General features: G+C 36.2%; 1 protein-coding gene across 3 annotated transcripts; it reads right to left on the reverse strand.

The window, feature by feature from the left end:
* Window positions 1-10797: 10797 nt before the first annotated feature.
* On the reverse strand, window positions 10798-16225 carry LOC112754533 (heterogeneous nuclear ribonucleoprotein Q). Of its 3 annotated transcripts, none has more exons than XM_025802204.3 (9): window positions 15809-16225; window positions 14387-14831; window positions 14200-14316; window positions 13883-14023; window positions 13536-13709; window positions 12801-13008; window positions 12522-12697; window positions 11599-11684; window positions 10798-11456 (listed from the first exon to the last, which is right to left on the reverse strand). In XM_025802204.3, the coding sequence occupies exons 2-9, from the start codon at window positions 14804-14806 to the stop codon at window positions 11309-11311; spliced, it is 1470 nt and encodes a 489-aa protein (XP_025657989.1). In that variant the 5' UTR covers window positions 14807-14831; window positions 15809-16225; the 3' UTR covers window positions 10798-11308. The 3 variants fall into 3 exon arrangements, with proteins under 3 accessions (XP_025657989.1, XP_029149457.1, XP_025657990.1); XM_029293624.2 differs by having other exon boundaries at window positions 14387-14806; window positions 15809-16178; XM_025802205.3 differs by having other exon boundaries at window positions 14387-15198; window positions 15809-16039.
* Window positions 16226-26993: the final 10768 nt, after the last annotated feature.

Here is a 26993-nt window from a genome sequence, read left to right on the forward strand (position 1 = left end):
GAGAAGAAGAAGATATGAATAGAAGAACGAGAATCCAAACACAAGGGTGAGGAGTAGGTTCAAATTCTTAGATGAAGAGGGGTGTTAGTAAATAAATAAATAAATAGAAGGAGGTAAGGGAGAAGAATTTTTGAAAATTAGATAAAATAAAATAAAAGTATTTTTGTTTTATAATTAGAATTAAAATTAAAAATTCAAAAATTAAGAAAGGAAAAATTAAATCAAATTAAATTAAATTTAAAACAATTAGTTAATTAAAAAGAAATTTTGAAAAAGAGGGAAGGTGATTTTCGAAAATTAGAGAGAGAGTTAGTTAGGTAGTTTTGAAAAATATATGATTGAAACAAAAGGATAGGATTAATTGAAAAAGATTTGAAAATTAATTTTGAAAAGATAAGAAGTTAGAAAAGATTTTGAAATTGATTTTGAAAATATGTGATTGAAACTTATTTTGAAAAAGATTTGAAAAAGAAATTTAAAAATATTTTATTTTGAAATTAAAGTTGATTACTTGACTAACAAGAAACTAAAAAGATATGAGTCTAGAGTTTAAAGATTGAACCTTTCTTACTAGGCAAGTAACAAACTTAAAAATTTTGAATCAATCACATTAATTGTTAGCATTAATTTTGAAAATATGAAATAAAAATAAGAAAAAGATTTTGAAAATAATTTTGAAAGGTTCGAAATTATGAAAGGAAAAAAATTGAAAAAGATTTGATTTTTGAAAAAGATTTGAAAAAGATAAAATTTTTTAAATTCAAAATTTGATTTGACTCATAAGAAACAACTAGATTTTAAAAATTTTTGAAAAAGTTAACTCAAATTTTCGAATTTGATGAGAAGAAAAAGGGAAAGATATTTTTTATTTTTGAATTTTTAATGATGAAAGAAAAAAACATCAAAAAGACTCAAAACATGAAAATTATGAATCAAAACAAGAAAAATATGCAAGAACACTTTGAATGCAAAGATGAACACCAAGAACACTTTGAAGATCATGATGAACATCAAGTATGTATTTTTGAAAAATTTTCAATAAAAGAAAACATGCAAAACACCAAACTTAGAAATTTTTTAATATTTAGACACTAAGAAATTGAAAATGCATATGAAAAACAAGAAAAGACACAAAATAAGAAAATATGAAGATCAAACAAGAAGACTTGTCAAGAACAACTTGAAGATCATGAAGAACAAGAAAGAGACTCAATGCATGTGTTCTTCGAAAATTTAAGAAAAGTTAAAAGTATGAAATTGACACCAAACTTACAATTAGACACTAGACTCAAACAAGAAACATCAAATTATTTTTTATTTTATGATTTTGTTAATTTTTTTTGGTTTTTTTTTTTGAAAATTATTTTGGGAAGAACGAAAAAGAAGAAATTTTTTTTTATTTTTCTAAAATAAGAAATAAAAAGCTTAAAATTAAAATAAAATTACCTAATCTGAGCAACAAGATGAACAGTCAGTTGTCCAAACTCGAATAATCCCCGGCAACGGCGCCAAAAACTTGGTGCGCAGAAATCGTGACGGTTCCATTCCTTGGTAACGGCGCTAAAAACTCAATACGCACGTTCATAATCTTAGTTCTTTGTCACAACTTCGCACAACTAACCAGCAAGTGCACTGGGTCGTCCAAGTAATAAACCTTACGTGAGTAAGGGTCGATCCCACGGAGATTGTCGGCTTGAAGCAAGCTATGGTCACCTTGTAAATCTCAATCAGGCGAATTCAATTGATTATAGATTTTTGATAATTAAAATATAATTAAAATATAAAATAGGATAGAGATACATATGTAATTCATTGGTGAGAATTTCAGATAAGCGTATAGAGATGCTTTTGTTCCTCCTGAACCTCTGCTTTTCTATTGTCTTCATCCAATCATTCATACTCCTTTCTATGGCAAGCTGTATGTTAGGCATCACCGTTGTCAATGGCTACATCCTGTCCTCTCAGTGAAAATAGTCCAATGCGTTGTCACTGCATGGCTAATCATCGGTCGGTTCTCAATCATACTGGAATAGGATCCATTGATCCTTTTGCGTCTGTCACTACGCCCAGCACTCGCGAGTTTGAAGCTCGTCACAGCCATCCCTTCCCAGATCCTACTCGGAATATCACAGACAAGGTTTAGACTTTCCGGATCTCAAGAATGGCCGTCCATGGATTCTAACTTATACCACGAAGACTCTGATTAAGGAATTCCAGAGAAATTCATTCAATCTAAGGTAGAACGGAAGTGGTTGTCAGGCACGCGTTCATAGGTTGGGAATGATGATGACTGTCACGATCATCACATTCATATTGAGGTGCGAATGAATATCTTAGAATCGGAATAAGCTTGAACTGAATAGAAAAACAATAGTACTTTGTATTAATTCATGAGGAACAGCAGAGCTCCACACCTTAATCTATGGTGTGTAGAAACTCTACCGTTGAAAATACATAAGTGATGAAGTTCCAGGCATGGCCGAGAGGCCAGCCCCCTAAACATGATCAAATGATCAAAAGATAATCCAAAGATGATCCAAAGATGTAAATAGAATAGTAAAAAGTCCTATTTATGCTAAACTAGTTACTAGGGTTTACAGAAATGAGTAAATGGTGCAGAAATCCACTTCTGGGGCCCACTTGGTGTGTGCTTGGGCTGAGCATTGAGCTTTACACATGTAGAGGCTTCTCTTGGAGTTGAACGCCAGTTTGTAACCTGTTTCTGGCGTTTAACTCCACTCTGCAACCTGTTTCTGGCGTTTAACTCCAGAATGCAGCATGAAACTGGCATTGAACGCCAGTTTTCGTCATCTAAACTCAAGCAAAGTGTGGACTATTATATATTTCTGGAAAGCCATGGATGTCTACTTTCCAACGCAATTGAGAGCGCGCCATTTGGAGTTCTGTAGCTCAAGAAAATCTACTTTGAATGCAGGGAGGTCAGAATCCAGCAGCATCTGCAGTCCTTCTTCAACCTCTGAATCTGATTTTTGCTCAAGTCCCTCAATTTCAGCCAGAAAATACCTGAAATCACAGAAAAACACACAAACTCATAGTAAAGTCCAGAAATGTGATTTTTATTTAAAAACTAATAAAAATATACTAACAACTAACTAAATTATACTGAAAACTATGTAAAAACAATGCCAAAAAGCGTATAAATTATCTGCTCATTATGTGCATTTACTACAGCAGTTCGCAGCTCATTGATTTTTCTGACCATCAGTTCTAGTTGTTGCTGAAGTTGTTGGTGTATCTGCTTGTTTTGGGCCATGATTGCACTTACACCTTCAATTTCCATCACTCCCTTCTCTTGGGTGGATAGTTGCATTTCTGCCTCTTGCTTACCAATTTCCTGGGGTGATTTCAATTTGGCTAGGAATTCACTCACTAGATCTTCCCATCCGATGATGCTTCCTTGTGGGAAAGCTTCAAGCCATTGAGCAACATCATTCATGGTGATGAGTGGACGCTTCATTTCATGGGTTGCATTGTCATCTGTGGTTAGGACACTACTCCCACAATGACTCGGGTTTGTTGGGTTCTCCTCCATAATCTGCACAATCACAAACAGTCCAAATGAAGATTGAATATATTCATGCCAAAATGTGGTCAGAGGGTTGGTTGACACAATTTGTCAAACAGTTGATAAGCTTAAAAGATTAATAGCAGAGAATTTGCTTCTGTTATGTACTCAGCAAACAAAATACAGGGAATGCACAGAACCAACAAAAACCAGGAAAACTTCACTCTATTACTAAAGTGAAGTTTTAATTGGCTTAAGCAAAAATTCAAACAGTTAGTGGGTTAGTCTGGAAAATTTAAAGAATCAGAAAAGAGAAAAATGCTTGATCTAGATCTCCACTTCACTTAATCATTGTCAATCTAATCAATCCCCGGCAACGGCGCCAAAAACTTGATGTGTGGAAAACGATCCAACACAAAACTCACTGGCAAGTGTACCGGGTCGCATCAAGTAATAATAACTCACGTGAGTGAGGTCGATCCCACAGGGATCGAAGGATTGAGCAATTTTAGTTTAGTGGTTGATTTAGTCAAGTGAGCAAGAGTTGATTGGAGTGATTTGTAATTAACAGAAACTAAATTGCATGAATTGTAAAGGGAGAGGGAAGAATTGCAGTAAATTAAAGAGCAAAGAAAGTAAAGAAGCTGAATCTTAAAGTGCAAGTAATATAAATTGCAAAAACTTAGATTGCAAGAAATGTAATGACTGAAGCTTAAAGTGCAAGAAATGTAAATTGCTTGAATTATAAAAGGATTTGGGAGTTGGGATTGCAGAAATTAAACAAGAGAAAGTAAATGGAATTAAACAAATAAGCGGAATATGAATTAAAAATTGCAACAGATCTAAACAGAAGAGAATAATTTCTTGAAAATCCAAACAGAAAGCAAATTGTAGCTCAATTGCAATGGTTCAAGAGAAGTCAAAGATCTCTGGGTTAGAAGAGACTAGAGAACAAGTCTAGATCTCAATCCTTTCTTGATCCAACCAAGAACAATTGCAAGAGAAGTAGAAAAGTAAATTGCAGGAGAAGTAGAGAAGAAAGGAGTAAAGAGAATTTAAATCCAAAAGCACAATTTCTTGAATTATGCAGACAAATAAACAGAGAGGGATCCCAAGGAGAGATTGAAACAGAATTTCTTCAATTCTCCACCCAAGATCCAAAACAAAGATTAAAAAATGTAGAAGCAAGAACAAGGAAGAAGAGAGATCAATTCTCCTTCCCAAATCCCCAAAATAGAACTCAGAGATCCAAAGTCAAAGTAAAAACTCTCAAAATTACAATTGAAAATTCTCCAAGAAGAAAAAAGGTTCTTTCTAAATCAAAATAACACCTATTTATACACTTCCTCATTTGGATCTAAGAATTTGGGTGGGCTCTAAAATTTGGTGAAGAAATGAATTAATTTGGATTTTTGATGAATTTTTGGCCCATGGTGCACCTCCCAGGGGAAAGCTCGGCTCTTGGCAAGAGCTTTGGCCAAGAGCTTTGGTTCCCTTCCTTGCCAAAGTGTGCACACGTTTCCTCCTTGTGACAAGAGAATAAAGCTCTTTGCAAGAGCTTTGAGCTCTTGGCAAGAGCTTTGGCTGTCCTTGAGGTCCATGGTTCAAGCCTTGGGTGAAGCACTTGCTGACCATTTTCCTTGGCACACGAGTAGTGCCCAAAGTCTCCCTTCCTTGAGGTGCTCGGTTCAATCCTTGGGGAGTGCAAGAGCTGCCCATTTTTTATGGCACAAGAGTAGCGCCTAAAGTTTTGATTCCTTGAGGTACATGGTTCGAACCCCATGGAGTGAAAACAAGCTAATTTTTGCTTGTTTTCCTTGTGAGGTAGCGCTATCCCCTTCCCCCTTGGTCTTAGGTTCAAGCCTTGGTGAGTGTATTGTTGAGCTCTTTTTTTCTTGATTTTTCCTTGAAGAAGCCCAAAAAAGCTCTTGGATAAAGCTCTTGGCAAGAGCTTTGTCTTGGATTTGCCTTGCTTCCTCCTTCCTTGTGCGCTTGGTTAAGCTCTTGGCAAGAGCTCTAGGCTCCTGGTAAGAGCTTGGTCTTTGATTTGTTGAAGTAAAGCTCTCCACAAGAGCTTTGTGCTCTTGCTCCTTGTTTTGAGCCACGCTTTTCTTCCTTTGGGCCATGCTTTTCTTATTTTTTTTTTCTTTTCTTCACCTACAAGTATCAAAACAACCAATCAAAGTATCACAAAATTCACAAAGCTTAAAAATTCATTTAAAACCAATTAATTTTAGCTTAAACTTTATGATTTTGTGTCAATTGAAGGGTGGTTGATTAATTCAAAGAAACCATGCGATTCCACTCCAAATTGCTAACTTACAATGCAAGATAGTGTATAAAACCTATTAAAACAAAAGAAAAAGACTAGTAAAGCTAGTATAAGATGACTTGTCATCAGGCACCCCCCCTAAAAACTAGCTAACAATTGCAAATGCAATCCAGGGAGACCAGGACTAAACAGGAGCCAAAAGAAAATAAAATGCAACAAACATAGGAAAAGTGAACAAAACAATCAACAATGAAGAGAGAATAAAAATGGTTAAAACAGACACAAAAAAATTGTTTACCAGTAGTCCAAGCAAGAAAATGTGTTGGATTGAAGGCAAGTGCGATCCACCGCAAGCAGGAAGCAAAATCTCGAGCGTGCAAGAAGCCAAAGAGGATGAAGAAGTTGTTTAAGAAAAAAATGAAATGAAAGTGTAAAGTGAAAATGAAGAGGATGCTAAATGATAACCATCGGGGTGAAACGTGAAAAGGTAGGGGTAAAAAAAACTTTTTCCCTCGCTTTCAAATCAGCCATAAAGAGCAATTAATGCACTTGGCACGGAAACTGAAACGATACCCCAAGCAACAGATAGGGGCAACTCACTCGCTCTGGAGGCGTGGACTTAGGCAACGAGTTCCCGGGCTAGGAAGGCCCCAACCCGGGATGATGCGAGCAATTCGAACTTACCAACCATAAGCTACGAGCTTCTCGGCTCGGTACATTGGGGGCGCTGTTCCGGCCAAGCCCAACATAGGCCATGAGTCCACCTACAGACCACCGACCCGATGGGTACTTGATCGGAGCTCAAAGGTGACCCGCGTACCGCCTCACATCCTTCTGAGAAGACCTGGACAGTTAGCAGAAGCTTTCAGGTGGACGGGCCCGAGATGAAGGGCCCACCCGAGTACGGAATATAAATGGGGAGGGACCTACCCCTCCCTAGAGGTACGTCACTTTTTACCCTAATTTGTTGCCGCATTATACGGACACTAACTTTAGGATCGGAGCGTCCTTGTAGGTGACACCACCCGCCGACAACTCACACACCCTTCACGTGGAGCTCGTGCTTAGGTCCAGATTCCCCTTCTCAACCAATTGCTCCGGACCCAACTCCATCCGAACCACCATTCACCTGAGAACGGAACATATATAACATAGGATCTAAAAGAGATAAATATCAAGCTCTAGTCTTGACCTGCGAAGTCAAGGTTGTCTAGAAATATATATATATACAGCCCAAAAGTATGACAAACATAAACATAAATCCTGTTTCTCTATAATCAACCTCAAAGACGGATATACAATTTAAAAAAAAATACAAAAGTGGAGAACATATATAGTTAAGTGCAAAATATACAAGTCCCAAAAATAGATCTTTGCTTCCCATAGTGAATCCAACTACATTCAACGAGGTGTTTCACGTCCTGCATCTGTAAAATAAATAATTTTCAACACGGTTGAGAACATCATTCTTTCAAGTTCTCAGTAGGGATACCAGTTCCAAACAGAAATCCTGTAAAACTACCCGAACCCAACAGGCAATTCTATACTTCAGCCAACCTATAGTTCAAGCCTAGGGTCCTTTCTAAACCAAATAGGATAATCAAAAACTGAACCTCAGCTAATTAAGAATCTCAAATTTTCATTCTTTCTCTCAATATAATTTAAAAGATACCTAGTTGTACTGATAGAATTATTGTTTATGCTATTCCAGTGTTGCATTAAAATCCAAAAACTATTAAACTATCAATAGATTTTATTGCAAAACTAAAATTAACACAGCTGATTCTCAACCTCTAATATTATTTTAACAGTTCAACCTCTAATCTTTCTCATGACAACCAAAAAAGAAACACCTTCTAGTCTTCATCTTGGTAGAAAATAGAAGAAATTATGCAGGACATAATGCTATAAATCAAGAATTCAACCGTTTTTTTTTTATTATTTTAATATTTTGTTGTGTGTGATAAAAGAGAGCCTAATCAATTGAATCAACAATGCATTAGAGGCAACATAGAAACACCCCCTCTCTTTTTTCTGTCTTCTCGTTCCCAAAAAAAAAAAAAAAAAAAAAAAGAAAAAGGACCTCTATTCTTTTCTCCCATTGCGAAGTGCGAACTTTCTGTAATACTCAATCAATCCCACTACAAATATCATCGCCTATCAACACCGAAGAAACACAAATCAATCTTCTAGAAATCTTATTATAATATATCCAATCATCCAAATGAATCAAAATTTAGCTAAAACTAGAAAGACGATGAAGATCTGGCATCCAGAAAATTACTTTACACAAATACACATCATCGCTGTTAGCTAAAATTGGATCCTGAACTTACTACTGCGGTAGACTCTGGCAGCAGCCCAGGTGACTCTTTTTTCCTTACAAGTTAACTCTTGCAAAAGCAGTAACAATAACAATAATTGTACTATGGTGATGTTACATGACAAAATTATTTTAGTAATTAAGTTTATGCAAAAATTTATTGCGCTAATAAAAATCAATTGAAGAAGAAAAAAGCGTATAAAAAGAAGAGAAAAAGAGAATTGATTGAACTTAATTATAGAAATAACTTATTCATTAATTATTTTTAATAATAATAATAATAATAATAATAATAATAATAATAATAATAAATTTTAGTTATATAAAATGACATCACAGACCTCAGGTAAAATTTGAAGACTTACCACTTCTTACCAAAATTACAGATCATAAACTTCTTAAAAAACAATCTTACAAGTTTATAAACCATAGCCATACTAGAACTAGCCTTTTAAAATTTATCTTCTAGAACATATTACTAAGATAAAAATTCATACAAGTTTTTATATAAAATTAATAATTAAAAATTGTTAAATAATAATTTAGTCAAATATATCATATTCTTAACTAAACAGTTTCATATTAAGATAATTGGGTTAATATTCAAATCCGTCCCTGAAAAATCACGCGATCTTTATTTTCGTCCCCGAATGATTTTTTTTAATCAAATTAATCCCTAAAAGATAAACTGTTAGTCAAATTAGTCCTTCCGTCAATTGGATGATGACGTGTCACGTTAAGTGCCACGTGGCATGATGACGTGACACGCCACGTGGTATGTCAGTAACACGTGGCACGCCACGTGACAGGTCAGTGTTACTTGACATATAAAAAAGTTTTTTATTAGTCAAAATAGTCCTTGAAAGTCCAGACGTATGTCATTTTCATCACTCAAATTTTAAAAATTAGTCAAACTAGTCCTTATATAATTTTTTTTTATTTTTTCTTCATAAAATTATCTCTCTCCTTTAATTCTTCTCAAAATCTCTCTTATTCTTTTCTATTCTAAAACATTTTTCTTACATTACTACATTTTGCTGGAATATATATATATACTCAAAATTGAAATGTATGTTTTTATTAACCTAAACAAAGTTATATGTTCAAAATCAAAATTTATGTATGTTAACCTAAACAAAGTTATTCCACTATTTTTTTTCTACCACATTTTTTTTCCATTACGATATTACTTATATATAGGATGTAATGGTAGTGATACTTAGAGTCAAAATTTAAGAAGATCCACAAATTTTGCTTCAATTCCAAACTTTACAAAATATTAAAAATTTGTTGGTTAATTATTATTATTATTATTATTATTATTATTATTATTATTATTATTATTATTATTATTATTATTATAAACGAATTGCTTCTTAAACGTAATACATGCAAACATCTTAATAAATTTGTGTGTTTCATATGTTTGAGATAGATTATATAATTTTTCTTTTAATTTCACAAATCAATGAGATAAAATGAAATAGAAAATATTATACCTATGCATAACACAGGCTACTCCGCACTAGTACATTATATAAATAGATATGCTTCGTATTAAAATAAAATTCCTTTTGTTTTAAATGAAATATTTAAAAAATTATATTAGAATATTAAGATTCAAAAAGTGATTCCATAAACTAGTTTTTCAATTATTGAGTTTTACTATATAAATTAAATAATAATAAAAGTTATAATTTTAAAAAATTTAAAAGATTTAAAATTTAAAATAATTACTATATTATTTAGTAAAATTTAAAATATTAAATTTTTAAATATATAATCAACAATAATTTGATAAACTCATTTAAATAAAAAAATTCACATAAAAAATTACAATTTGAAAATTTAAAATTTTAAAATACAAATGACAAAATAACTTTATAAAAAATTAATTATTTTTATTATTTTATGTAAAGAGAATTTTGTTTATTAAGATTTAAAAAATAATATTAAAATTAGTAGTATAAAAAATATTATAAATTTAATATTATAAAAAAATTATATAAGGACTAGTTTGACTAATTTTTAAAATTTAAGGGATGAAAATGACTTACGTCTAGACTTTCAAAGACTATTTTGACTAATAAAAAACTTTTTTATATGTCAAGTGACCTGTCACGTGGCGTGCCACGTGGCACTTAACGTAACACGTCATCATCCAATTGACGGAAGGACTAATTTGACTAACAATTTATCTTCCAGGGACTAATTTTAATCGGGGATGAAAATGAAGATCACGTGATCTTTTAAGGACGAATTTGAACATTAACCCTAAGATAATTACATGTAAATTTCTACCAATTACTAAACTCGTGCATTTTGTTTTGTCACGCTTTATGTTGCCAACTATTTCAAGAATACGTTTTTTATTTCTCTCTTTTCACATCCTATCAAGCATATTGTAGCGGTATTACTATTACTTTATTATTTTGGTATTTCGGTCTTGAGGCGTTGGGTTATTATAAACCATGAGAATCGCTGTTGTTTGGGCTTCAGCTCATTTTTATTTTCTATGTTCATATTGTTAAAAATATTTTATGGCCCATGGCTACACAACTTTTTGTTTTTCCTGAAAATATTTTCCGAGTAGAAAATCAAAATCTACCACAAAATGTGATGAACATCCGGAGAGAGAAACCTGTCCAAAATTAATAAAATAAAATAAAAATAACATGAGAAAAATGGATATCCCATATATAGAAAAATTGCCACAGAATACTATACGATATAATTTGCACAAGACATCCAAAATAGGGCTTCAATTTGGTTGTCTCTAAAAATTCAAGAACGAAAAAGTAAGACAAAATTACATGCTAACTCGTGAAAAATTACCTTAGCATTAAATTTAACAAGATAATGCATCTTAGAAACATAAATCGTTCGCAGCAGTCCCTTCCTGTGCTAACCGGTGCTTGGCGCCTTGAGCCTCGACAACATATTGCAATTGATTATAGACTAAGATTGTACATATATTAATCCCGTTTCTTAACTTGGTTCCATCATGCAGCCAAAAGGATGGAATGAAATGCATAGCCAATTATGTATTTCAACAAATATACATGTATTGAATTCATCTGCATCTGCTCCTGCTCTACTGATTTTTCATGGATGTAACCAGTAAGGGGAAAAGCAAAAACACCTCCATTTTCAAGATCTTTTAAGCACAAACAGAACCAGTTACACATTAGTAGGGATGATACCGACCACGGCCACGGCCACGGTTATGGCTATTATCATTTCCGCGTTTCCCACTACTTGAGCTACCACCACTGCTCTTGCCATGTCTGGATACTGGCGGAGGAGGAGTATGTGGTTGCAACCCTGGCTGTTGCCTACAGGCCCCAAACAAAAAGGAGACATGAAAAACAACTAAGTGGCCAATTGTTAAATACTGATTGGACAAGCTAACATATCCAAGCATGTATGATTGAAAAACCACAAGCCTATGACTAGAGAAACCAACAGGACACTTACAATACATATCCAATCCTTCCATCTGGTAACAGCATTGGCATCATTGCCATGCCAGCTGCGGTTGCTCCTGCACCATACATCAGTGGCTGCAAAGATTTAAGGACCTCTATATGAGCAAGGTACATACAGATCCATAAAAAAAAATATCTAATGCCATGTGTTGCTTGAAAAAGAGAATGTGCTTTATTTCGTTTTGCAACTAGTGACTTAAAGCTTTATGAGCATGTTTGTTCTAAAATTGGAGCATTAGTTACAATTTGCATTGGTCCATTGTTAAAATCATATAAATCACCATTAGAATCTGCTGCACTCTGATTACCATTGAATACAATGACATCATTAAGACAAATCAATTTATGTGTCAACTAGTCAAGATATGCCATACCAAGTCCATAAATTGAATTTCACAGTAAAACTGTTTCTCCCTTAATCAGCTCATGAATAATGAAATTAAGGAAACAACCAAATTGTGACTATTCACCCCCTAGTGAAGCTAAGAGCAACTGTTATCATCACGTAACATGGGTAAGAAGTGAAAAAACTAACATGGACACTTGACACAAATAAACATAGAAAAAACCAACAAAATTTAAAATGATAGAACATGGACATGCAATGTGTGTGTGTGAAGTTCAATATTTACTACTTTCTAAACTCTTTCCATAGAATATTAAACATTCTTGATATACTTCAAGTGTGAAACTTGCTATTGCTAAATAGATTCAAAATTATTGAATATAATTACTTGATACAGGATGTACATCCAACATGTGTCATACCAATGTCCGAGTTTTTGACATTGATTACTAAGTTGACACTTCATACTTTCCAAGTTCGTGAGAAGCATATTCCACAAATCCTCAATCACCTGAGAAAAACTACAAGACAGAACTGAGACCCCACTAGGGAAAAGATCAACTTACTTGTGTGAACCCAGCAGGACCAAATCCTGCGCCAATACCAGCATATGCACCTCCAACCATGCCATAACCAAGTTGAGGTGGATAAGTGGGAAGTACAACAGACTTCTGTGAATTTAGTGTACCGGATGACTTCTGATCTGCTTGTGGCTTTGCAAGTGAACACTCCAGAGATTGCCCTGCTCATCCAAGAAAATTTAATGCCTATGATACGTAATGATCTATTGGCATTACTGTGAACAGAGATTGAGTAAATGTATGCAAAAGGGAAAGAAAAATTACCGTCTATTTCATACTTCTCAGTATTCTTCAATGCTTTCATGGCACTTGACCTTTCAGCAAAGTGCACAAACCCAAACCTGCTCTTTTCTTGTCCTGCTTTAGCAGGAGGGACAACCACTTTTGTGATCTTTCCATGATGTTCAAACAGTGCCTTAAGACGATCCTGAGTAATATTCTCTGGAAGGTTCTTTACATAAACTGCTTTTACCTGTACCAAGCACCAAGGTCTCAGCTATACAATTTTCACAATTCATTATAAAGCTGTATGTATTTCATTAGATCTAGCAAAGAAAATAAGAAAGTTAATCCTATAATTAAAGTATCAATCTTACAAAAGTAGCAAATAAAATAGCCAAAAAAATCCCCTCAAAACAAGCACCAAGCAAACATAATAACCTGGAACCCAGAAAAAGGGTCAAATTTCCTGAGCAAGTATGAAGATAAGTAAAATGACATCCACTGTTGAATCTAAGGGAAAAAACAGAGCATCCAATTCGGTCTAATATGGATCTACCATATTAAGACAACTTGTTGTGTTGTGTTGTGCGTATATGTGTAGTGGGGGGACTTGGGCAATTCGGTTGTCATTAAGTCATTATATGTCTCAGTTTTGTCTTCTTAGTGTGATACAGAAACCAGTTATTAGACTTCTTAAGAGAAGCTAATAATGTAATTTCTTTTGATCACACTATTCATGTAATTTAATTTCACATGAAATAACATATAATCAATCACCTGAGTGGCAGCAGATGATTCAGAATTCCTTGGGTCAGCCCAACTCACAGTTGGAGCATTGTCGTCTAGTTTGAATTTTGGGTTTGACATCTTCTGCCTTGAATATTCTGCACAAGCATGATTGTAATACTCAATAAAAGCAAACCCCCTATTACGGCCAGAAATCTGTGGGTCCTGTAACAACGAAATGGTTTGCTAGGTTAGTAAAAAATTATTCATCATGCTACATTCTTCAAGTTTCTGGAACAAGGTATGACTTGGAAAAGAAAAGGGTTTCCCCATAGTAAATTAAGATTTAAGAACATTAAACCATATGAAATAAAAAGGGGAAAATATGTCAAACAAACCTTCAACAGCTCCACAGCAACAACTCCAGGCCCAATTTCTGAGACTACCTTCTTCATATTTTCTAAAGTCCAATTTCTAGGAACATTACCAATGAATAACTTATGCTTAGCTTGGGATGTTGAGCACCTTATTTTTCTTCCCTGGAAACTCAGAGGTGACTTAATTAGTTAATAGGCATGGGTAATTGTAGCTAGCTTGAAACATAAAAAGACAAACGAGCCAAATTGAGAGACACAAGTCATGACCTAATAATCGATGAAAAATGAAAAACTACACGATTGTTAGAAAATGTTAATGAACATCTATACCAAATTACCTTAAATTCAGTGTTGTTCAGTTTCTCAATAGCCATAGATGCCAATTCCTTTGACTTGAAGGTCACAAATGCATAACCTTTTGCTTCACCTGAATCTTTTCCTTTCATAATCCTAACCTGCACTAAATTTAATCAGTTTAGACAATCATGCAATGAGTGAAGAAACAGAAATTTTCAATAAACATACCTCTGACACTTCTCCCACAGATTCACAGAAGGCCCTCAAATCTTCTTCTGAAACTTTGTGAGGAATGCCACCAATGTAAACCTCTGACCCATGAGGTGGAAGTGCAAGAACTTCTGCATGTTTCTTTTTCTCATCTTCATCCTTATTGTCTACCACTCCTATATCCTCTTCACCATCTGAGGGTTTAGTCTCTTCCTCTTCTTCCTCCTCTTCCTCCTCTTCCTCTTCTTCCTCTTCGACTTCTTCCTCTACTTCTTCATATTCAACCTCTTCCTCCATGGTCTCCTCTTGATCATTATCCCCTTCAAGGTCTACCTGCTCATCAGAATCTGTAGGTTTTTCATGCTCACTGTGCCCCTCTGGTGATTCTTGATTTTGGGCCGTTTCATCACTCTGCTTTGTCCCAGGCATATTATGCATCTAGAAAAGCAAGCTTGCAGGGCAACTGTGAAGGAATCACGGAAGCCAAAAGCATTTGTAGAAGAGAGATTGCAAATTGGAAAGGTGGAAATTATATGAGAGGCCAATTGCAGAGTAAGAATTTTGATTGAGACTGTACCATGAGGTACGGACCAAGGAGTAGAAACATGATCGATTCTAAATCCAGGGATCATCATAACATAACAACAAAAGTAACAGAGACAGGCAAGAGAGTTTGTGAACGGAAATCAAGAGGATAACAATGCTCAAAAGGCCAATCAAAGAGGAAAAAGAAAAATCCAAGAAGAAAGAATTTCAGAATTTCAGAATATCTCAAAATTTAGATGCTGAAAGTTGCCCAGAAAACAGTGGCCAGTTTATATGTTGTTTAACTACTTGTGGGGAGGGACAACAATGCACAAAGAGAAAGAGGGGAAAAGGAACAGAAGTGAGAAATAAGAAACTGAGCTACACTGTTATAAAAAAAATTAAATATATACAAAGCAACATTTTGCATGTTATATGGCGAGAACCTGAGTAATTACAAAGGAAAGTGCAAACAATATATGCAACTCCTTAATCCTTTCCCAGTTACCAATAAACATTTCAAAACCAAACAAGCAAAAGAGAGCTGAAACTTGAAAGCTAATTGGGGGTTTGATTGGATAATAAAGCATTATCAAATATGCCATTTATCACCTAGTTCCTGGGAATGAAGCCAGCCTTGCTTTCCTAAGAAAATCACCATTCACTGTGAAGCCTCATATGAGAATATCCATTTCCAACACCGTCCACCCAAATGTTATTATCCAACAATGTTCTATGAGTAATAACCTAACTAATCTCTCGCATCATATAATAAACCACGCAAGAATAATTATTCTGTTTCGTCTTACCTAGAAGCATCAAGCTAACTGGTTTGCATAAGAAATTACAATAAAAAATCATAGGCTAAAGCTGTGCAGCTGAGAAGAATGATTCGAGATGGAAAAGCGAAGGTACCTGGATGCGAGAGAAATCGAAATGGCAATAGAGGCTTCCAAATTGTAAATTTCGAAACCCTAAATCCTAAAGAGAGTTGGGAGATGGAAGAAAATGGCGCAGAGAAGCGTGAGAGTGGCCTTATGGGGAATGGTGGCCGAATTCACTGTTGCTCGCCGGTGCCTAGGCTTGGGCCTTTGGACCGGGCCTTTCACTCTAAATCCTTTTGGAGAAACATAATTACTGTGCTACAACCCAATGAGCGGTAACAAAAAGAGCTTAAAATAAAAGAAAAAAGTTTGTTACGCAAAACGATCCAAGTCTTGTATACAAACGGGGAGTAAATGCCTCCGACCAAAAAGCGGGAGTAAATACCCAACTATCTATTCACATGAATGACAACATGATCTCCTACACAATAAAGGGACAATGGATCCCTCACCTTATTAGTTCTAAGACAACAAGGACTTTTTGTTACCTAGTTCATCAAGGGCAAATAAAAATGGATTTAGCATAAGTTTGGATTAGCATTTGTCAAATTGGAGTTTGAATAAGAGTGATTTTATAAAATTGATTTTGAGTAGAAGTGATTTTATATCAACATAATTTATGTTTGATAATTTTATATTAAAATTGATTTTGATAAAATAAATAATTTAGATAATATTAGTTAAAATTACTTTTAGATAGATAATTACAAAAAAGAATATGACATTAAATAATAATATTATTTTGTTAACCATGTTTAATTTTTTTGATATTTTTTTGTATGTTTTTTACATAGTATTTGACGTGTAAGAATCGGAATAACCGTTTTAATAAAATAACAATTTTAACTGTTTCGAATAGGTTCAAAAATATAGAAATGATATTTTGAAACTAAAAAGGTGAAAGTTGAATTCAATGAATTTTTCTGAGTGAAAAAATGTATCTTTTGCAGAAAATTTTTGTAGAAATACGTACCAGTGCTTAAGCCGGCAATACCGGCTCTAGTCTGTCCAGTACCGCATATTGAGAAAAATAAGATTTTCAAAATCGAATTTATTATTTTAAAAGGACAAAAATAATTTAGAATAGAAAACCGGGTGCTAATTCCAAAGATTTTGGCCCTAAATGGCCAAACGGGATAAAAACGGTAATGGGTTAGACCGGACCCAAGTTGGGCCCAAGCCCAACATATATATGTATTCATTATGAGGCATTCAGCCTCATTTTTCAAAGAAGAGAGAGAGAGAGAGAGAGAGAGGGGCGGTGAGAAGAGAAAAGAGAAGGGTTTGGGGTTTCACTATTCGTCTTCCTCTTCTTTTGCTCATATCTTGAGCTACGGAGCTCAGACTGACGAGCCATTTGCGGCCACGCAAAGCTCTCGTCAAGCTCTTCATTTTTAACAAAGTTTTGTTGGTAAGATTTCGAAACTCAAGCTTCAGTTCCCAGCCCTAACAATTTCGCATTTTTACATTTGGTTTTGTCGTAGATTTTGTGATTTTGTTTGTTTAGAGTGATCTAGCATTAGAATATTGTTGAGTTTTATCCCCTAATCTCGTTGGGTAAGGTAAGGTCTCACTAAAATCTTGTGTTTAGTTATTTTTGTGAACCCTATGTTTGATGTTGGTATGTTGTATGATGTTAAATAGAGTTTTGGTGTTTGTTGGAGTTGGTTTGAGGCTGTTGGATCGAGCTTGGTGGCTTCGTTTTGGTGTTTGGTGCATTTTGAGAATCGACCAAAGTATGATTTTGGTTTTCTCTATGTAATATGTAATGTTTCTGGATACTTAGGCTAGTGGCCTATAAGATAGGTTTGAATGATGTGGTTGTATGATTATTTGTATGTACATGTTATGCTAGGTGATGGTTTGGATAGATGTTGAATGAGTTTGCATGTGAATATATATATATATATTAGTAGATGATGATTATTGATGAGTATGACGATTTTGATGATTATGATGGGAGTTGTTGATGTTGTAAATTGATGAAGGGTGTATATGAGGAATTAGATTGTGTAAATTATTGGTATGAAAATTTTGAAATAGAATTATGGATTTGTGTTGATTAATGGTGGAAAGGTTAAGTGAATTAGGTGTGGAAGTGATTGAAGTGCAATAGAATAGTAAAGTATAGTAGTATATGATGAGTTTGGGTATGTTTTGGTTTGGTTTAATTTTGGAATTTTGGAAACTAGAGAACTTGATGTTTTGTGTAAAACTTGATTTTTGGTGAATTTTGGTGGATCATAAATTGAGCCTCAGATTTTGAAATTAATTGGTTTTCTGTTTTAAATTAAAGGTGATTTCAAGAGCTTTAAAATGATATAAAGTTTGAGGAAAACGGAGTTGTGTAAAGGAAGTTATGAGCATTTGAAGTTTGGTATAAAAATATGATTTCTGCAGCTTTAAGATTTTTCTAAGTTCATTGCAGCATGCGTACGCGACCTAAAACACGCGACACGAGCATTCCATTCGGGTTGGAACACTCACGTACGTGAGCAAGTGCCGCGTACGTGAGCAAGTGCCGCATATGCGGACACGTTCTTTTTCAACGTGTGCATACGCACGACAGGGGTGCATGTATGCACAGCCATTGTTTTACTGAAAAATGGTTTTTCTTCACTTTTCAAGAGTTCTTTAGCTTTCTAAACTTCTTTATCTACTGTTTAAGATTGTTAACTAGCACTTAGGCCTTAAGACAAATAGAGATGGGTTAGTGAGCTAAATTGGTAATTTTCTGTATGAGTTTAGAAGACAGAGACTCAGGTTTCTGAAGTTGTGGGTGAACTAGTGAAGTACTTTATTGGCGATGGCTTTGAGAACTTGTGAGTGTATGATAACTTGTGATATTTAAAATTGATGATGGTTACTTAAGATGAGTTGAGAACTTGGAAAGGAATGATGAGCTTGATGGATATTGAAAGATAGTAGCACTATATCCTTGGAACGATAGTGTGCAGGGCACTATATCCCTGGAATATTGAGATTTGAGAGTTGAGAATGGATTGAGAAGAGAAAATAGTGATTACTGATGATGATTTAAGGTTGATGGACTGGTTGGATGTTGAAAGTGTGCCAGGCACTATATCCTTGGAACGATAGTGTGCAGAGCACTATATCCCTGGGATTGAATTATTATTGATAACCTTTTATGTCGCAAGAGTGTGCCAGGCACTATATCCTCAGAATTATGCATGCAAGTATGCCAGGCACTATATCCTCGTAACAAAAGCGTTACAGGCGCTATATCCTCGGATGTGGCAGAAAGGCGACATTCGAAAGGATGTGTCGGGTCGGCATTTATAGACCGACAAGTTATATCACGAGCCAATAGGACAGGCATTCATCATGTGCATCTCCTATGTGTTTTTCTTGCTCTGCCTAATTACATCTTTTGCCTAAATGTATAATATGCTTACTTGCTAATTGTTTTAATTGTTATACATGTATATTACTTGTGTTTTACTTGCTTGCATTATCTGTGATTTTATCTAGTGTTGAGGAGGTTGGGTAAGCGGTGGCAATGGTATCACATGGAGGGTAGGTTGGCGAAGGCTGTGGGACAACAATGTAATTTGGTATTAGTTAAAAATCCCTAAGTTTAGATAACCCTATTTATGGTTATGGTTTAAGTTATTTATTTTTGTTAAGCTTGAATATTTGTATCGATGTGAAGTTCTAGGATTGCTGATGCGGGCATAAATTGGTGAATTAAAAAATTATTAGAATATATGCATTGCAAGTATAGTTCTTAACTCGCCAGAAATCCACTGCTCAATTTAGAAAGGGTCACAGAAAATTGAAATTTAAAATACTGGGAGTATGAATCCCAGGTCGTCTCCCAACGAGTTGCAGGAAAGGGTGCTATTTTATTAATCAGATGTTTTCGAAAAGGTTTGAGTTGAGTAAACAGGAAATTAAATTGATGAAATTGAATAATGTAAATAAAAGCCTTGACTGGGAGTTGATTACATGGAAGCCCTATTCTTGATGGAACACTCTTAAGATTAATTGACAATTGAGAGTTATTTCGTTTAGTTATCCTTTACTAAGTAAGGGAAGGTAAAACAAGTTGGAATGCTGTTCTATCCACAAGTCCCAATCCACTCTGGGGAGGATTGGTGTCAGGAATTAGAGAGCAAACCAACAATAACCCAAGTACAATCTTTCTCTTGAACCTTCCAACTCAAGGGTTCCTTTCAATCAACTCCCCATCAAGGTAGGGAACTACTCACTCATTGTAAAGGTAAAATTCATAGCATATGAAAAGGAATTAAAGAAAGACATTGTAAATAAAAATTAAAAATAGTCAATTAAAAATAAAAGTGATCCTTGTATTAAATAATCTTAAGAATATTCCAATGGTAAAATTAAACAAAGCAAAGAACATGGAAGAGTAAGCCAAGTAAAGAAAACGAACTAGAATGACGAAGTCTTGATGAGGTAATAACTCTTCTCAGTGTTCCAATGTAAAGAGCTAGAGAAAAAAAATAAAATCCTAAGAACTATCAATGTCTTCCCAGAGAAAACCTAGGGGAGGAGTAAAAACTAGATCTAAAAACTAAAACTGTGTAGAATGAATGTTGTATCTGGTTTCTGCATGTTCTCTGGCTCTAGTTTGCTGTTCTGGGCCGAGAACTGGGTCAAAATAGGGTCCAAAATCGCCCCCAACAAATCCTGCAGATTATGCAGATCGCGCATGTCACGCGATCGCGTCATCCATGCGGACGCGTCATTCGCGCTTTTCCTTGCCATGCGTTCGCGTCGTCCACGCCTCCGCGTCGCTCATGCTTTTCCAGTCCGCGCGGTCGCGTGAGCCATGCTGCCGCGTCATTGTGATTTCTCCTCTTTCGTGCGGTCGCATGAGCTATGCGGCCGCGTCACTGGCCGCGTCACTTCTCGCTGGTTATCTCATCAATTTCTTGTGTTCCTTCCATTTTTTCTAGCTTCCTTTCCAATCTCCAACTCATTCATGCCCTATAAAGCCTGAAACGCTTAACACACAGATCACGGCATCGAATGGAATAAAGGAGAATTAAAATGCATAATTAAAAGTCTCTAGAAAGCAGTTTTCAATTATGTAATAATTTCAGGAAGGAAATATAAATGCATGCTAAATTAATGAATAAGTGGGTAAGGATCATGATAAAACCACACAATTAAACACAATATAAACCATAAAATAGTGGTTTATCAACCTCCCCACACTTAAACATTAGCATGTCCTCATGCTTAATTGAAGGAGATAAAGTAAATAAGTATGAACATGCAGAAACTCATGCAATGCAATGCAATCCTATATATATAAATGCAACTATATGATTCCTGTCCACTTGATCAAAAGTAAATAAGCTCTTCAAAATAATTACAAATCAAATTCTACTAATTCTATCATTATACAGTAAGACAGATAAAAGTGCAAGAAGATAGCTCATGAAAGCAGGGAACATGGAAATTCAAGCATTGGACCCTCACTGATGATGTATGTACGCTCTAATCTCTCTAGTGTATAGGATAATCACTCTATCCTTCTCTAATTATGCTCTCTAACTTTTGTTCTTCTCCTAACCAATCAACAACAGTTAATATACCCATGCAAACATCATGAGGTCTTTTCAAGGTTGTAATGGGGCCAAGGTAGGTAGGGATACATGTATGGTCAAGTGAGCTTATAAATTGAATCTTTAATTAACCCAAGCTTCAACCCAACCTATATAACTTGCATAACCTTAGAATTCATACCTAGCTACCCAGAATTTCCCTTTTACATTCCATATTCATGTATCAACTTTTTATTTTAATTTTTATCATATGTGCATTGATCTTTGAATTCTCAATTCAGCATTGGGGTAATTTTGTCCCCTTATTCATTTATTTATTAAAATATTTTTTTAGTAGAGGCAAAAATAAACATAGCTTATCAATGCACATAGATTTTTAATTCTTATAGTTTCACATGAGTAGGTATCCAAATTCTCATTAAATTATCATGACACATTCCCTTAATAACTTTTGTTCCCACAATTTTCCATACTTAACTAGCATACACAATTCTATCTTAAGCTAACCAAAGATTCAAATTGGGATATATAATTGTTTTTCCGCTTAAGGCTAGTAATGTGGTGAAATATAGAACAAATGGGATTTAAAGGCTCAAAGTGGTTAACAAAGGTAATTGAAAAGGGTAGGCTTAATTTGGATGAGTGAGTTTAAACAAATAATGACCTCAATCATGTGCAAGCATATAAATATAATAAATATTGGACATATAAGATAAAACAAAATATAGATTATAATCATAGAGAAGTAAACACACAAGAATAAAATAATTATGGTTAAATAATGTAACCATGCATAAAGGCTCAAATCTTCACAGGTTGTGTGTTCTTTAGCTCAAAAATCATGTTCCAAATACAACTTCAAGCAGATTTATCATAAAAATGTGAAAAATTAGTGAAATTTTGTTCCAAAGATAGAGTTTTAGAAGAAACTTATTGTCTTTTCAATCAAGTAGAGCATGCATGTAACTAACCTATTACTATGCAATTTATCCTATTCTATAAAAGAAAGAAAAACCTAACTAAAATATCCTAATTTATTGGTGCTAGGGAAGAGAAATTATCTCCGAAAGTCAGGTACTGACCGACCTCCCCACACTTAAGGCTTTGCACCGTCCTCGGTGCCATCTGTCAGGAACAGGGGTGGGCTGGTTGCAGTATCTCCACAGTTGGGACCATCATGGCTCCCTGTGCTGGTAAAAGAAGTGGAGTCTGGGGTGTCTGAGTCCTTGAAGTGTCCCTTGAGTAGCTCCTTGAGGTGTTTGAATCGGCATTCGTTATGGCGCTCTCTTAACTTCACTTTCTGTTCTTGCCGATCCAATCTTTTGATTATTTGCTGGAGCAGTTCATCTGTTGTAGGTGCTTGTAGTGTTGAAGAAGGGATATCTTCAATCGGAGCAGTGGGAAGGCTTGTAGTGGCCGCTGGAAGTCTGAGGTACTTCCCATTGGGGACATACTGATCATCCCGTGGAAGCATGACTTTGGTGTCTCCAGCTCTGTAGGAAACTCCGGCTGTGGAGACAAGATCTGAGACCAAGGCGGGAAAAGGTAAGTTGCCCACAATTTGTACGTGTCCCATGGCATTCTGGATATGCCGTGGTAGATTCAGAGGCTGGTCTGTAAGGATGCACCATAGTAGAACGGCCATGTCTGCAGTGAAGGAGGAATCGTGAGTGCTCGGAAAGACGTAATGGGACATGATCTGTGCCCATACGCGAGCCTCCAAGGTAAGTGCTGAAGCTGATATTCCCTTAGGGTGGGTACGATGGTATCCGTAGATCCAATGGCTGCCAGGTAGTGCGATAACTCTGAGAACAGCTTCCCAGCCAAATTGGTACATCTGGCGCTTGAGTGCGACTTCTTGAAAGGCGTCCAATCCCTCTGGAATAAGGGGAAGACTCAAAGCTTGTTGAATAGCCTCTTCTGTAATGGGGACTTGCTTCTGACGAACAAAGACAGACTGCAGGGTAGGCAGGTAGAAGTTAGAGTAGAACTCGACTACCCAAGAAAGATTGACCTGCTTCTGTTGTCTTTGTAGGAAACCCCATTGTCTTCGTTCAATTTGTGGCTCAACAAAAGTGGCAATATTGGGCGGGAGGATAAGAAGGTTTTCGTTGTTGTAACTCCTTTCAGCTAGAATAGGGAATATCTGCTCACAGTAGCGATTTGGAAATCGCGCAGTGTCCTTTGCTGGAAAGGCTTTCTCTTTTTCATCAACCTTGATGATCCTCTTAACTCTTTTTGTTGAGGGCTTGACTGCAGTTGAAGAAGGCTCTACCACTAGTGCTCTTTTAGTTCCTCTTCTTGCTGGTGGTTTGGGAGTAGCTTTCTCTTTTCCTTTCTTGGTGGCCATCCTGAAAAGGAAAGAGAGAGTAAATTGAATTCAAAGAGATATATAGCAATGAAGAGAACGAAAAAGGATGGTTATAAATGCACATTAAAAGGTAAATGATGTTAACACACGCTCATGAGTACATGTGAAAGATCAGTAATGGAAAATAGTTAGTGCATATGATGACAAGTGAATGCAAGGTGTTTATTGGCATGCCGGCAAAGGGCATGAGTAGCATAGATCAAGCATCACTTTGTAGCAAACCATCACGTTTGTATTGACAATTAAATTCAATTAATATAATAGTAAAGGGAATTTGTGAAAAGTAAGCATAGAATATTAGAATAACATAGAGAAGTGCATAATGCCATATGGGATTTTTCACAAACACATAGCATGCATGGTAAATAAGGTATAGAAAGTATTAAAGTGAATATGCAAGCAACCCTTTAAAGAAAATAATATATAATTGCCAAACAATTTGCAACAATCCACAAGCATATAATGAAGAATAATGACTCAAATAAAATTCTAACACCATGTAAAAAGGAAAGAAGAAGAAAGAAAATATGAATAATGAAAAGAAAAAGAAAAGAAAAGAAAATAACATATAAAATAAGAAGAATGATAGAAAAGAAAAGGATGAAGAAGAAAATAAAACCTTGTTAATGGAGGTGAGGGAGAGAGAGTGAAAGGTGAGATAGAAAGAAGAAGGGAGGAGGAAGAAATAAGGAGGGAAAAGAAAAATTAGGATTTGGAGAAGAAAAAGATATGATAATTGGCAAAATTAGGTTGAGCTGTGCGGCGCAAGCGACGCGATCGCATGGGCACGCGGTCGCGCGACTTGCGCTTAAGGTGAGGGACACGGTCGCGTGACCCAGTTTGTGCCAGTGGCGCGAGGGTTGCCTCGCACTCGCACAACTCTCTGTTCAAAATCATTAAATGCCAAATTTTAGGTGACGCGATCGCATGGGGCATGCGATCGCGTGAGTGGGCAGTTTATGAGGTACGACGCGGCCGCGTGGGGCACGCAGTCGCGTGAGGGGGACTGCGCGTCCAGCGCCAGTCCAGCACCACTCTAGCACAACTTTCAGCTGTGCACCCTTTCTACGTCAAAAATCAGGGCACGTGGTCGTGTGGGGCACGCGGTCGCGTGGGAGGTCATTATGCCTATACGACGCGGACGCGTCGGCGACACGGTCGCGTGGGCTGATTTGTGCCACTGGCACTCCTCCAGCCACGCTCCAGCGTGACTCTCTGTTCGTTTTTATTTTTCTCCCCTCGCCTTGCGACCCGGACGCGTCGCTGATGCGGTCGCGTCGCGTGGCATTTTTTTTAATTAAAAGTATGTAAATGCAGATGCACGAAATATATTAATAAAGAGAAGAGTTATTGGATAAAAAAACTAAAAATAGAGAAAAGAACGATCATACTATGGTGGGTTGTCTCCCACCTAGCACTTTGCTTTAACGTCCGTAAGTTGGACGCTCCACTAACTCAGTCTTTGGCTATGTGGGGATCTTCCAAGAGGAAGATCTCGAGTTCCTTGTCTTTCTTCCGTTTTTCGCCATGTTGCAGCTTTAAATGATGTCCATTAACTTTGATAAGCTCCAAGCTCGAAGGATGGCTAAGGTGATAAACTCCGTACGGTTCGGCCTTCTCTACTCTGTATGGACCTTCCCATCTTGATCTCAACATGCCTGGCATGAGCCTCAGTTGAGATTTGTAAAGGAGGACCGAGTCCCCAGGTTGGAACTCTTTCCTCATGATGTTCTGGTCATGTACAACCTTCATCTTCTCCTTGTGTAGTCTTGAGTTCTCATAAGCTTCTAGGCGAAGGCTCTCTAGTTCTTGCAGTTACAACTTCCATTCAACTCCGGCTTTCTCAATTCCCATATTGCACTCCTTGACTACCCAAAAGGCTTTGTGCTCTATTTCAACTGGGAGATGGCAAGCTTTTCCATAAACTAAGTGGAAAGGACTCATCCCAATGGGTGTTTTGTATGCTGTTCTGTATGCCCAGAGTGCATCTTGTAGCCTGGTGCTCCAATCTCTTCTATGAGGCTTTACTATCTTCTGCAAGATACGCTTGATCTCTCTATTTGATACCTCGGCTTGCCCATTGGTCTGAGGATGGTATGCTGTTGCAACCTTATGAATTATCCCATGCTTCTTCATTAATCCTGTTAGTCTCCTGTTACAAAAATTGGTGCCTTGATCGCTCACAATTGCTCGTGGGGATCCAAAGCGACAGATAATATGGTTTCTCACAAAGGAAACAACAGTGTTAGCATCATCAGTGCGGGTAGGAATTACTTCCACCCATTTGGAAACGTAATCCACAGCTAACAATATATAAAAATAACCATTAGAATTTGGAAATGGACCCATGAAGTCAATACCCCAAACATAAAAAATTTCACAGAAAAGCATATATTGTTGAGGCATCTCATCCCTCTTGGATATATTACCAAATTTTTAGCATGGGAGGCAAGATTTACAAAATTCAGCAGCGTCTCTAAAAAGAGTAGGCCACCAGAATCCATAATCCAAGATTTTTCTAGCAGTTCTTTGAAGGCCAAAATGTCCTCCACTCTCAGATGAGTGACAGGCCTCTAAGATGGACTGGAATTCTGATTGAGGCACACACCGTCTAATTACCTGATCAGCGCCACATCTCCATAAATATGGGTCATCCCATATATAATATTTAGACTCGCTTTACAGCTTGTCTCTTTGATGCTTAGAAAAGTTTGGAGGAAGTGTGCGGCTAACCAGATAATTAGCTACAGGTGCATACCAAGGGGATACTTCAGATACTGCTTGCAGGTTATCAAATGGAAAATTATCATCTATAGGAGTAGAATCATCCTTAATGTGCTCAAGGCGACTCAAGTGGTCTGCCACTAAATTCTGGTTACCACTCCTATCCTTTATTTCTAAATCAAATTCTTGTAATAGCAGTATCCAACGTATAAGCCTTGGTTTGGACTCCTTTTTAGATAATAGATACTTTAAAGCTGCATGGTCCGAATACACTACTACTCTAGTACCAAGTAAATAAGCTCAGAATTTATCCAGAGCAAAAACAATAGCAAGAAGCTCTTTCTCAGTAGTAGTATAATTGGACTAGGCAGCGTCTAAAGTTTTAGACGCATAAGCAATAACAAAAGGATCCTTACCTTCGCGCTGAGCCAGCGCTGCTCCTACTGCATGGTTGGAAGCATCGCACATGATTTCAAACGGCTGGCTCCAGTCTGGTCCTCTCACAATTGGAGCTTGAGTCAGGGCGGCCTTCAGCTTATCAAACGCTTGCTTGCAATCTTCAC

This window comes from Arachis hypogaea, chromosome 16 (genome assembly GCF_003086295.3).
Source record: "Arachis hypogaea cultivar Tifrunner chromosome 16, arahy.Tifrunner.gnm2.J5K5, whole genome shotgun sequence".
Lineage (NCBI taxonomy): Eukaryota > Viridiplantae > Streptophyta > Magnoliopsida > Fabales > Fabaceae > Arachis > Arachis hypogaea.

Coding starts and splice junctions, on each gene's coding strand:
- LOC112754533 (XM_025802204.3), bottom strand. CDS start 14,806: ATGCATAATATGCCTGGGACAAAGCAGAGTGATGAAACGGCCCAAAAT. Junction 14,024..14,199: donor TGAACAACACTGAATTTAAG/GTAATTTGGTAT, acceptor CTGAGTTTCCAG/GGAAGAAAAATAAGGTGCTC. Junction 11,685..12,521: donor GTCCTGCTGGGTTCACACAA/GTAAGTTGATCT, acceptor AAATCTTTGCAG/CCACTGATGTATGGTGCAGG.